The following is a 12,934-nucleotide window of genomic DNA, read 5'->3' as shown; positions in this document are numbered from 1 at the left end:
TCTATCAGTACTGGTTAGGGGAAGTCCATACCAGCGTTTTGCTTTCCGTTATAGCACTCGTCACACGATCAAATGCGATTAAATGGAATTGATATAACGGAAAGCCAAACAAAACAATTTAAAGACATTCCATTTTAATCCGTCCTAATAGAGCTGAACGGACAAAAAAAAAACGGAAACCAGGATTATATCAAGTTTCCGTTATTTTGGGCGGCAACAAATGTCCTGTCTGCAGGACTTTTTTCCGGCCAAAATAACAGAAACCAGGCCCAATGCTGCTTCCCTTTTTTCTCTCTATTCAACTCTATTAAAACGGATTAAAACAGAATGTCTTTAAAGTGGTCCATTTGGCTTTCCGTTATAGCAATTTCGTTATTTTCCGTTGTAATCGCAATTAAACGGAATGGTATAACAGAAAGTGAAATACTAGTATGAACTTCTCCTTAGTTTCAGAACGTGCAGGGACACACCTCTAATTGGTGACACACATTTTTCTGCACTCAGCGACCTAATGCATCTCTCAAAATTATGCAGACCTCCGAATAAGATGTAGAGCTATCTCTCTCTGCATCACACTCGCTGAAGCACATGCTCACTCTAATAGCTACAACACACAGCGACAGTGATGAATACATATCTGATGATATCCATAGGGATATGCTGACAGACACAAATATCTATGCTAATACTCAGGCCTAATAAACGGTTATGGAAATGCTTTGCGTCGAACTGATGCATTGGATGATAAATGTACGGATTACAGGATGTAAATGCAGGCACTGCGGAAAAGCCAGAGATGGTGAGATAATTTGTTGCGTCCAACTGTGGCTCATCTACGGCTATACCCGTGCACATCACTTCTATCTAATGGAGGATTTTAGCACTTGGATGCAATGTACAGTATGTAGATACACGGATAATCTTGTAAGGGATTATACACCCATGTGTCAGTAGTGTATATTATTCCAGATGGAGAATTTATGTATATACTGTAGGTGCACTGCTGTTATACGTTACAGATACTGTCACTTGTTTCCATTCCAATAAGTGCCTTCATATGTCCTATAACCTAGTATTCACCAAAGCAATGGATGACAAGGACATTCATTGAAAGCATTAAAGGGGTTGTTTCTATTTGATGACCTATCCTCAGGGGACAGGTCATCAATATTAGATCGGCGTGGGTCCGACACCCCGCACCCCTGCCGATCAGCTGTATGAGGAGAATGCTCGCACAGTGCGCATGTGCCGTCTCCCTTCTCTCTTTCTGTCCTCTGCGGCTGTCCCATAGACATACAGCAGTGAGCAGGAAGAGAGAAGGGAGACGACACGTGCGCACTGTGAGTGCTTTCTCTTCATACAGCTGATCGGTGGGGGTGCTGGGTGTCGGAGCCCCGCCAATCTGATATTGATAACCTATCCTGAGACTGGATGGAATTGGTTGGGTTGGCACGCTGGCACAGGAATAATAAAGGCTTCCATCTTATTGAATTTCATATCTTAGTTTATGACTGATGTAGGAATAAGTAAATGTTGGGATAAATTAAACTGACACAGCATAAGTCTCCATGCAGTCTCCCTGAATTCTCCCTGCAGTCTCCCTTCACTCTCCCTGCACTCTCCCTGCAGTCTCCCTCTCCAATATTCTTCTATTAATCATTTTCAGCAACACTGTCCCTAGCGCATGAGCGATTGCCACGTCTCTCCCTATGCTCAGCTCGCAGGACAATGGTGGAGACCGCATGGGATGAGGGTTTTACAGGGTTGTGACATCACAGGGGATGGCTATCAGTGGATTGGCTGGCTGCACGGTATTATGGGTCAAATCACATTCCGGCCTTCTTACTTTAACTTTGTAACATGTGCAGCCACCATTTTAGGAAAACTGATTCGTTACCACGAAAGGCAAGCAAATTCAGAATTTTTGCAAATCAAAGTTTTCCGCTTCGAATAATTCACTCAACACTAAAGGAGACCCCACCCATGAATGGCTCCTGGCAAGTGAACCCACAATCTGAAGCAGTGTTATCCAGACCAGATGACCCCTTGTCACTTACAGTAAATCTATGAGGAACCTTTCTAAGCACCAGATATGGGTCCACAGAGGTATAGAATGGGCCTCTTGCAGCTTATGGGTACAATGTTCCCTAGATCCATATGCTGTGGAGCTGTAACATGGTTCAGGATGAGTGGTAATTAAGAAGTCAACACTACATCTTCTTTTGTAATATATGCATATGTTACATGCTTACCCTACACATCCAAAACATTTTTTATCATGACAATCTTAGTCACTCAGACAGTAGGACACCTTGTTTGAAGCACTAGCTACACACATGTTGTCCATCTCTGACACTGATGACATATCGCTAGGATATGCCATCAAAGTTCAATAGGTACGGGTCCCACCTATAAGCTTCTGGGACCCGCTTCAAGATTCTCTACAATGGGCCCCCTGAAGTAAAGGAGAGCTCACCACACAATCAAAGCCATCCTCCATTCACTGCTATGGGAGTTCTGGCAGTCTCATAGTGGTGAATGGAGAGGCAGCCATGCATACTCTGTGCACTCCCCATTCACTGCTATTGGACTTTAAAAATTAGCTGAGTATGCTCGCTTGGGTATATTAGAAGTCCTATAGCATTGAATGGAGAGCACACTGTGCCTACCCAGGCTGCTCTCCTTCACTTCAGAGGCCCTGCAGACAGGAGAAGGTCTCAGAGGCTTGTACCTATCCTAAACCCCTTTAAGGTGCTCATAAACATAAAATAGTGGAGACTTTGGTCAACTTCTCCATCGGTGTGGTTGAGTGTGCCTGTGTTCTTAATGAGGGGGGGTCAGGGGGTCAGTAGACCTGCAAGCATACAAGATCAGCTGATCACACCAGAATCAGTGCGTTTTGATGACTTTTTTCTTGTGTGTATGGGCATCTTTACTCCTTGTACTTGAGTCAAACAGTAATATAATACATGTGGATCCAAGAAGAATCCTATTTTTATCTATTTGTATGTGACCACTAGGGTTTTAACTGTATATAACCTATAAACCCTTCATATGGACATCTCTGTGGAGCACTGTTATGGTCTATATATTTGGCTCTGTACTGAAACAAAATTACACATCAGATATTCCACTTTGACAGTACAAAGACCATGCGTACATTGATGGAATTTCAACATTACATCTCCTGAGGGTAGACAAACACACACATGTACAAAGAGATTGACTAGGAAGAAGTGAGTAGACAAGAGGTCAACTAAGGATCATAGATAGAATATAGACAATAGACAGCATGGAGAAGACATTGTTATATGGCAGAAGTTAAATTCCATGATTTTCTTTAGAAGGCTTGATCAGAGTTTTAGTTTTATCAGATAATAATTTTAACCTGTTCTCTGCCAGAGTTTTACACACAGTCAACACAACGTTCACCTATCATTCTCCTTCTAACCTTCTCTTGATGGTCATCATGGCCCCAAGGAGTATAATAATGAACATCAGCATCCCTGCAATCACACCGGCAGTCTGCACCGTACTGTCAGCTGGCTTCTCCGGCTCCACTGTGTTCGTATTCTGCGTGGAAGCCCCTTTAAAAAAAGAAGGGGAAGCAATGCCTTAGTTTGTATATAAGGCGTTTTATATATTGTCATTATGGCATGCACAATTGGCTCTGGCAGCGAAGAGGTTAAAGAGTTTCAGCCTCCGGGAATCTGAAGTGGTGGCAATGACTGAATATTTGCGGATAAAATGAATAAGTCAGATGTTGCCTGGAAAGGGCTTATAGTCACCTGTAATTGGCTGGCTTGGGGGGAGGCGTGTGATGGGAGGAAGGCTGGAGGTAACGCCTAAGAAGAGGGAGGGATCCCGTCAGTAGGCATGCAGGAGAGGAAAAGATAGTGAGAACGCGGGAGGGAGACATTGGCCACTTTAAAAAGTCCCTCCTATTTTGAATAGAATTATGACATCATCTGATGGGACTTGGAAAAAACCTTGGTTCATTGGGGGGGCTTTTAAAAGCCAATTGGCCTTCATGCTGGAGCAGATTGGTGTCTACTATTCTTGACTTTATTCAAATGCAACTGCATAAAATAAAACCTTCCATGTACATTTGCTATTTATGATATTTGAGGAGATCAATGGCTCAAGAAGAGAGCTCAGATTCCACCAGCTGGCTACTATATGGGCACCAAATGTTTCTTATTTTCACCCAGCCTAAAGAAAAGCTGTCCCATTATACATGCAGTCCTATTATCATGAAGTTGAGCTGACTGATATATAGTGTTGTAAGAAGAGATTCAGAATAACATATACTTTATTCATTTAACCTATTCTTAGGAGTCCAATGGGTGGTTTTACTCAGTGATTGTGGATCAAAACGCAGATGTCTATCATACAGGAAGGGCTGTCAGTCACTGAGTAGGACCACCCACTGGACTCCTAAGCATAGAAAGAATAAAAGGGTTAAAGAGGACCTGTCACCACAAAATGCAATGCAATCTGAAAGCACCATGAGGAGGAACTGTGCAGATTGCCATCAATCACTGATAACTAGTGTTTAGGGAATTTTGTTTGAATGCTGTACTGAGCCCCTACCTAAGAGAATCGCCCCAAAAAAAATTATAATACTATGGCTCTCAAACTATGGAGACACTAAAACAAGATTATTTTGTTTAAAAAATGCTTTTATTGTGTTAAATGTAAAAAAAAAAAAGTTGACATATTAGGTATCGCCGCATCTGTAACAACCTGCTCTATAAAAATACCACATGACCTAACCCCTTAGATGACCACCTTAAAAAAGATAAAGTAAAAACTGTCAAAAAGCATTTTTTTGTCACCTTACATCACAAAAAGTGTAATAGCAAGCGATCAAAAATTCATATGCACTCCAAAATAGTGCCAATCAAACCATCATCTCATCCCGCAAAAACTGATACCCTTTGTTTCAAAAATGATATTATTTGTAAAACTTAAATAAATTTAAAAAAGTATACATATTAGGTATTGCCACGTCCATAACGACCTTCTCTATGAAAATATTGCATAATCTAACCCCTTAGGTGAACACCGTAAAAAAAAAAAAAAACGGTGTAAAAAAAGCTCTTTTTTGTCACCTTACATCACAGTGTAATACCAAGCAATCAAAAAGTTATATGCACCCTAAAGTAGTACCAATCAAACCGTCATCTCATACCGAAAAAAATTAGCCCCTACATAAGACACCCAAAAAATAAAAAAAAAGTATGGCTTTCAGAATATGGAGACACAATTTTTATTTATTTTTTTAAATGCTTTATTATGTAGAACTGAAACAAATCAACAAAAAAAATTGGTATTGTCGCATCCGTAACAACATGCTCTAGAAAAATAACACATTATCTAACCTGTCAGATGAACATTATAAATAATAAAAAAATAAAAACTGTGCCAAAACAGCTATTTTTTGTTACCTTGCCTCACAAAAAAGTGTAATATATAGCAACTAAAAATCATATGTACCCTAAAATAGTACCAAAAAACTGCCACATTATCCCGTAGTTTCCAAAATGGGGACTTTTTTGGGAGTTTCTACTCTAGGGGTGCATCAGGGGGTCTTCAAATGTGACATGGCAACTAAAAATTATCCCAGTGAAATCTGCCCTCCAAAAACCTTATGGGGTTCCTTTCCTTCTGTGCCCTGCTGTGTGCGCATACAGCAGTTTATGACCACACATGGGGTGTTTCTGTAAACTACAGAATCAGCGAAATAAATATTGAGTTTTGTGTGGCTGTTAACCCTTGCTTTGTTACTGGAAAAAATTGATTTAATAGAAAATCTGCCAAAAAGATTCTGAAATTTCATCTACATTTTCCTTTAACTCTTGTGTAACACCTAAAGAGTTACCAAAGTTTGTAAAATCAGTTTTGAATACCTTGAAGGGTGTATTTTCCAAAACTGGGTCATTTGTTTGGAGTTTCTACTCTAGGGGTGCATCAGGGGGTCTTCAAATGTGACATGGCAGCTTAAAATTATCCCAGTGAAATTTGCCTTCCAAAAACCATATGGTGTTCCTTTCCTTCTGCGCCCTGCCGTGTGCGCGTACAGCAGTTTATGACCACATATGGGGTGTTTCTGTAAACTACATAATCAGGGAAATAAATATTGAGTTTTGTTTGGCTGTTAACTTTTGCTTTGTTACTGGAAAAAATGGATTAAAATGGAAATTATGCCAAAAAAGGGAAATTCTGAAATTTCATATACACTTTCCTTTAATTCTTGTTGAACACCTAAAGGGTTAACAAAGTTTGTAAAATCAGTTTTGAATACCTTGAGGGGTGTAATTTCTAAAATGGGGCCATTTATGGGTGGTTTCTATTATGTAAGCCTCACAAAGTGACAAAGTGGGTTTTGGAAATTTTCTGAAAAATTTCAAGATTTGCTTTTAAACTTCTAAGCCTTCTAACGTCCCAAAAAAAGAAAATGTAATTTACAAAATGATCCAAACATGAAGTAGACATATGGGAAATGTAAAGTGATAACTATTTTAGGAGGTATCACAATCTGTTTTAAAAGCAGAGAAATTGAAATGTTGAAAATTGGGAATTTTTTTTTTTTTTTTTGTAAATTTGGTATTTTTTTATAAATAAAAATGAAATATTTTGACTCAAATTTACCACTGTAAATACTGTGAAGTACAATATGTGATGAGAAAACAGTCTCAGAATGACTTGGATAGGTAAAAGCATTTTAAAGTTATCAGCACATAAAGTGACACATGTCAGATTTGCAAAATTAAGCTGGGTCCTGAAGGGGATAAATGGCTGGGTCCTAAAGTAGTTAAAGTTTAAAAATTTAATGCCGAAGTCACAAGACTTCGGTGATAACTCATTTCAACTCGCGGGATCCCATACATTTTAATGCTGTACAGCATTAAAATGAAGCTTTGAGCGAATCGACTTTGGATCTTGGATCTGAAGGTCTATTCGCTCATCCCTACTGATAACACCTTCCTCCTGTACCTATAGTTTTTCACAGAGCTGCAAAAAAGCAAATATATAAATTACAGGTTTACTTAATCTTTCCCCACAAAAATATATATCAATCTGCTCAGCATCTCCTGCTCTATAACATGCTGCATTCAGATTGCAATGCATTTTGTGGTGACAGATCCTCTTTAAATAAATTAGAAAAATGTAAAAAAAATACAAAAAATACAATTAAAGCCATGCTAAATCTTTTGATATATATATATACAGTCCAGACCAAAAGTTTGGACACACCTTCTTATTCAAAGAGTTTTCTTTATTTTCATGACTATGAAAATTGTAGATTCACACTGAAGGCATCAAAACTATGAATTAACACATGTAGAATTATATACATAACAAACAAGTGTGAAACAACTGAAAATATGTAATATTCTAGGTTCTTCAAAGTAGCCACCTTTTGCTTTGATTACTGCTTTGCACACTCTTGGCATTCTCTTGATGAGCTTCAAGAGGTAGTCCCCTGAAATGGTTTTCACTTCACAGGTGTGCCCTGTCAGGTTTAACAAGTGATTTCTTGCCTTATAAATGGGGTTTTGACCATCAGTTGCATTGAGGAGTGGTCAGGTGGATACACAGCTGATAGTCCTACTGAATAGACTGTTAGAATTTGTATTATGGCAAGAGAAAAGCAGCTAAGTAAAGAAAAACGAGTGGCCATCATTACTTTAAGAAGTCAGCCAAAAAATTGGGAAAACTTTGAAAGTAAGGGCTATTTGACCATGAAGGAGAGTGATGGGGTGCTGCGCCAGATGACCTGGCCTCCACAGTCACCGGACCTGGACCCAATCGAGATGGTTTGGGGTGAGCTGGACCGCAGAGTTAAGGCAAAAGGGCCAACAAGTGCTAAGCATCTCTGGGAACTCCTTCAAGACTGTTGGAAGACCATTTCAGGGGACTACCTCTTGAAGCTCATCAAGAGAATGCCAAGAGTGTGCAAAGCAGTAATCAAAGCAAAAGGTGGCTACTTTGAAGAACCTAGAATATGACATATTTTCTGTTGTTTCACACTTGTTTGTTATGTATATAATTCCACATGTGTTAATTCATAGTTTTGATGCCTTGATAGTCATGAAAATAAAGAAAACTGTTTGAATGATAAGGTGTGTAGGGATGAGCGAACCCGAACTGTATAGTTCGGGTTCGTACCGAATTTTGGGGTGTCCGTGACACGGACCCAAACCCGAACATTTTCGCAAAAGTCCGGGTTCGGGTTCGGTGTTTGGCGCTTTCTTGGCGCTTTTTGAAAGGCCGCAAAGCAGCCAATCAACAAGCGTCATACTACTTGCCCCAAGAGGCCATCACAGCCATGCCTACTATTGGCATGGCTGTGATTGGCCAGTGCAGCATGTGACCCAGCCTCTATATAAGCTTGGGTCACGTAGCGCTGCACGTCACTCTGCTGTTACAAGTGTAGGGAGAGGTTGCAGCTGCGACGTTAGGGCGAGATTAGGCAGTGATTAACTCCTCCAAAACATTTAAGACAGTGATCGATCTACAGCTGTGGATCATTGAACTGCTGCTATTCAATTGCTCACTTTAGGCTGCCCAGAGCGTTTTTCAGTCACTTTTTTCTGGGGTGATCGACGGCCATTTTGTGGCTTGTGGTGCGCCAGCACAAGCTGCCACCAAGTCCATTTAACCATCAATAGTGTGGTTATTTTTTGCTATATCCTACATCAGGGGCAAGCTGTCACCAAGTCCATTTAACCATCAATAGTGTGGTTATTTTTTGGCTATATCCTACATCAAGGGCAAGCTGCCACCAAGTCCATTTAACCATCAATAGTGTGGTTATTTTTTGGCTATATCCTACATCAGGGGCAAGCTGCCACCAAGTCCATTTAACCATCAATAGTGTGGTTATTTTTTGGCTATATCCTACATCAGGGGCAATCTGCCACCAAGTCCATTTAACCATCAATAGTGTGGTTATTTAAATCTATCCCTAAAAGGGTATATTAGATTCAAGGTGCTGATAGGGTCATTCTCAATAACTTCACACACACGCTACTGTGCATATCCAAGTCTAATTCTGTCCGTAAACGTATACCTGTCACCCAGCACCTAAATAATAGGCCTCAAATTTATATTCAGCTAAATCTGTGGCTATTGCTGTAGCTGCTCAAGTTATTTTGTGTCCGTCAAAGCACAGTTTTTGTTCTGGGTTGAAATACAGTTCCCAACCTAGCAATTTTCTAAATTAGTGGTTTCTGCTGTATCAGGCCTACTTTAAATCTATCCCTAAAAGGGTATATTAGATTCAAGGTGCTGATAGGGTCATTCTCAATAACTTCACACACACGCTACTGTGCATATCCAAGTCTAATTCTGTCCGTAAACGTATACCTGTCACCCAGCACCTAAATAATAGGCCTCAAATTTATATTCAGCTAAATCTGTGGCTATTGCTGTAGCTGCTCAAGTTATTTTGTGTCCGTCAAAGCACAGTTTTTGTTCTGGGTTGAAATACAATTCCCAACCTAGCAATTTTCTAAATTAGTGGTTTCTGCTGTATCAGGCCTACTTTAAATCTATCCCTAAAAGGGTATATTAGATTCAAGGTGCTGATAGGGTCATTCTCAATAACTTCACACACACGCTACTGTGCATATCCAAGTCTAATTCTGTCCGTAAACGTATACCTGTCACCCAGCGCCTAAATAATAGGCCTCAAATTTATATTCAGCTAAATCTGTCATTACTGCTGTGCCTGTATTAGTGTAATACGGTACCTAAATAGATAGCCAGATAGTGTTAGGTGTCTGTAAAAAAAGGCCTGAAATTGAATTCAATACATTGGGCCAAATAATATTTTTCTTATTGTGGTGAACGGTAACAATGAGGAAAACATCTAGTAAGGGACGCGGACATGGTCGTGGTGGTGTTAGTGGACCCTCTGGTGCTGGGAGAGGACGTGGCCGTTCTGCCACAGCCACACGTCCTAGTGTACCAACTACCTCAGGTCCCAGTAGCCGCCAGAATTTACAGGGATATTTGGTGGGGCCCAATGCCGTTCTAAGGATGGTAAGGCCTGAGCAGGTACAGGCATTAGTCAATTGGGTGGCCGACAGTGGATCCAGCACGTTCACATTATCTCCCACCCAGTCTTCTGCAGAAAGTGCACAGATGGCGCATGAAAACCAAGCCCATCAGTCTGTCACATCACCCCCATGCATATCAGGGAAACTGTCTGAGCCTCAAGTTATGCAACAGTCTCTTATGCTGTTTGAAGACTCTGCTGCCAGGGTTTCCCAAGGGCATCCACCTAGCCCTTCCCCAGCGGTGGAAGACATAGAATGCACTAACGCACAACCACTTATGTTTCCTGATGAGGAGGACATGGGAATACCACCTCAGCACGTCTCTGATGATGACGAAACACAGGTTCCAACTGCTGCGTCTTTCTGCAGTGTGCAGACTGAACAGGAGGTCAGGGATGAAGACGATGCAGGGGACGATGAGGTCCTAGACCCCACATGGAATGAAGGTCGTGCCACTGACTTTCACAGTTCGGAGGAAGAGGCAGTGGTGAGACCGAGCCAACAGCGTAGCAAAAGACAAAGAGGGAGCAGTGGGCAAAATCAGAACACCTCCCGCCAAGAGACTCCGCCTGCTACTGACCGCGGCCATCTGGGACCGAGCACCCCAAAGGCAGCTTCAAGGAGTTCCCTGGCATGGCACTTCTTCAAACAATGTGCTGACGACAAGACCCGAGTGGTTTGCACGCTGTGCCATCAGAGCCTGAAGCGAGGCATTAACGTTCTGAACCTTAGCACAACCTGCATGACCAGGCACCTGCATGCAAAGCATGAACTGCAGTGGAGTAAACACCTTAAAAACAAGGAAGTCACTCAGGCTCCCCCTGCTACCTCTTCTGCTGCTGCCGCCTCGGCCTCTTCTGCTGCTGCCGCCTCGGCCTCTTCCTCCGCCTCTGGAGGAACGTTGGCACCTGCCGCCCAGCAAACATGGGATGTACCACCAACACCACCACCTGCGTCACCAAGCATCTCAACCATGTCACACGGCAGCGTTCAGCTCTCCATCTCACAAATATTTGAGAGAAAGCGTAAATATCCACCTAGCCACCCTCGATCCCTGGCCCTGAATGCCAGCATTTCTAAACTACTGGCCTATGAAATGCTGTCATTTAGTCTGGTGGACACAGACAGCTTCAAACAGCTCATGTCGCTTGCTGTCCCACAGTATGTTGTTCCCAGCCGGCACTACTTCTCCAAGAGAGCCGTGCCTTCCCTGCACAACCAAGTATCCGATAAAATCAAGTGTGCACTGCGCAACGCCATCTGTGGCAAGGTCCACCTAACCACAGATACGTGGACCAGTAAGCACGGCCAGGGACGCTATATCTCCCTAACTGCACACTGGGTAAATGTAGTGGCGGCTGGGCCCCAGGCGGAGAGCTGTTTGGCGCACGTCCTTCCGCCGCCAAGGATCGCAGGGCAACATTCTTTGCCTCCTGTCTCCTCCTACTCAGCTTCCTCCTCCTCTTCTTCCACCTGCTCATTCAGTCAGCCACACACCTTCACCACCAACTTCAGCACAGCCCGGGGTAAACGTCAGCAGGCCATTCTGAAACTCATATGTTTGGGGGACAGGGCCCACACCGCACAGGAGTTGTGGCGGGGTATAGAACAACAGACCAACGAGTGGTTGCTGCCGGTGAGCCTCAAGCCCGGCCTGGTGGTGTGCGATAATGGGCGAAATCTCGTTGCAGCTCTGGGACTAGCCGGTTTGACTCACATCCCTTGCCTGGTGCATGTGCTGAATTTGGTGGTGCAGAAGTTCATTCGCAACTACCCCGACATGTCAGAGCTGCTGCATAAAGTGCGGGCCGTCTGTTCACGCTTCCGGCATTCACATCCTGCCGCTGCTCGCCTGTTTGCGCTACAGCGTAACTTCGGCCTTCCAGCTCACCGCCTCATATGCGACGTGCCCACCAGGTGGAACTCCACCTTACACATGCTGGACAGACTGTGCGAGCAGCAGCAGGCCATAGTGGAGTTTCAGCTGCAGCACGCACGGGTCAGTCGCACTGCGGAACAGCACCACTTCACCACCAATGACTGGGCCTCCATGCGAGACCTGTGTGCCCTGTTGCGCTGTTTCAAGTACTCCACCAACATGGCCAGTGGCGATGACGCCGTTATCAGCGTTACAATACCACTTCTATGTCTCCTTGAGAAAACACTTAGGGCGATGATGGAAGAGGAGGTGGCCCAGGAGGAGGAGGAGGAGGAAGAGGGGTCATTTTTAGCACTTTCAGGCCAGTCTCTTCGAAGTGACTCAGAGGGAGGTTTTTTGCAACAGCAGAGGCCAGGTACAAATGTGGCCAGACAGGGCCCACTACTGGAGGACGAGGAGGACGAGGATGAGGAGGAGGTGGAGGAGGATGAGGGTAAAGCATGTTCACAGCGGGGTGACACCCAACGCAGCTCGGGCCCATCACTGGTGCGTGGCTGGGGGGAAACGCAGGACGATGACGATACGCCTCCCACAGAGGACAGCTTGTCCTTACCTCTGGGCAGCCTGGCACACATGAGCGACTACATGCTGCAGTGCCTGCGCAACGACAGCAGAGTTGCCCACATTTTAACGTGTGCAGACTACTGGGTTGCCACCCTGCTGGATCCCCGGTACAAAGACAATGTGCCCACCTTACTTCCTACACTGGAGCGTGATAGGAAGATGCGCGAGTATAAGCGCACGTTGGTAGACGCGCTACTGAGAGCATTCCCAAATGTCACAGGGGAACAAGTGGAAGCCCAAGGCGAAGGCAGAGGAGGAGCAAGAGGTCGCCAACGCAGCTGTGTCACGGCCAGCTCCTCTGAGGGCAGGGTTAGCATGGCAGAGATGTGGAAAAGTTTTGTCACCACGCCACAGCTAACTG

The 12,934-nt window shown here is 43.5% G+C and overlaps 1 protein-coding gene across 1 annotated transcript in view; it reads right to left on the bottom strand.

The window, feature by feature from the left end:
• PTPRT (protein tyrosine phosphatase receptor type T) overlaps positions 1 to 12,934 on the bottom strand; it is a 429,759-nt gene that overhangs the window by 84,093 nt on the left and 332,732 nt on the right. Inside the window, exons 14-15 of the mRNA XM_040436598.1 lie at positions 3,789 to 3,845; positions 3,452 to 3,587 (exon numbers count right to left, since the gene is read on the bottom strand). Coding sequence (XP_040292532.1) covers positions 3,452 to 3,587; positions 3,789 to 3,845 — 193 coding nt within the window. The remainder of the gene's footprint in view (positions 1 to 3,451; positions 3,588 to 3,788; positions 3,846 to 12,934) is intronic.

This window comes from Bufo bufo, chromosome 6 (genome assembly GCF_905171765.1).
Source record: "Bufo bufo chromosome 6, aBufBuf1.1, whole genome shotgun sequence".
Taxonomy (NCBI): Eukaryota; Metazoa; Chordata; class Amphibia; order Anura; family Bufonidae; genus Bufo; species Bufo bufo.
The sequence above is the reverse complement of the archived record's forward strand: the minus strand, read 5'-3'. Positions and strand labels throughout refer to the sequence as shown.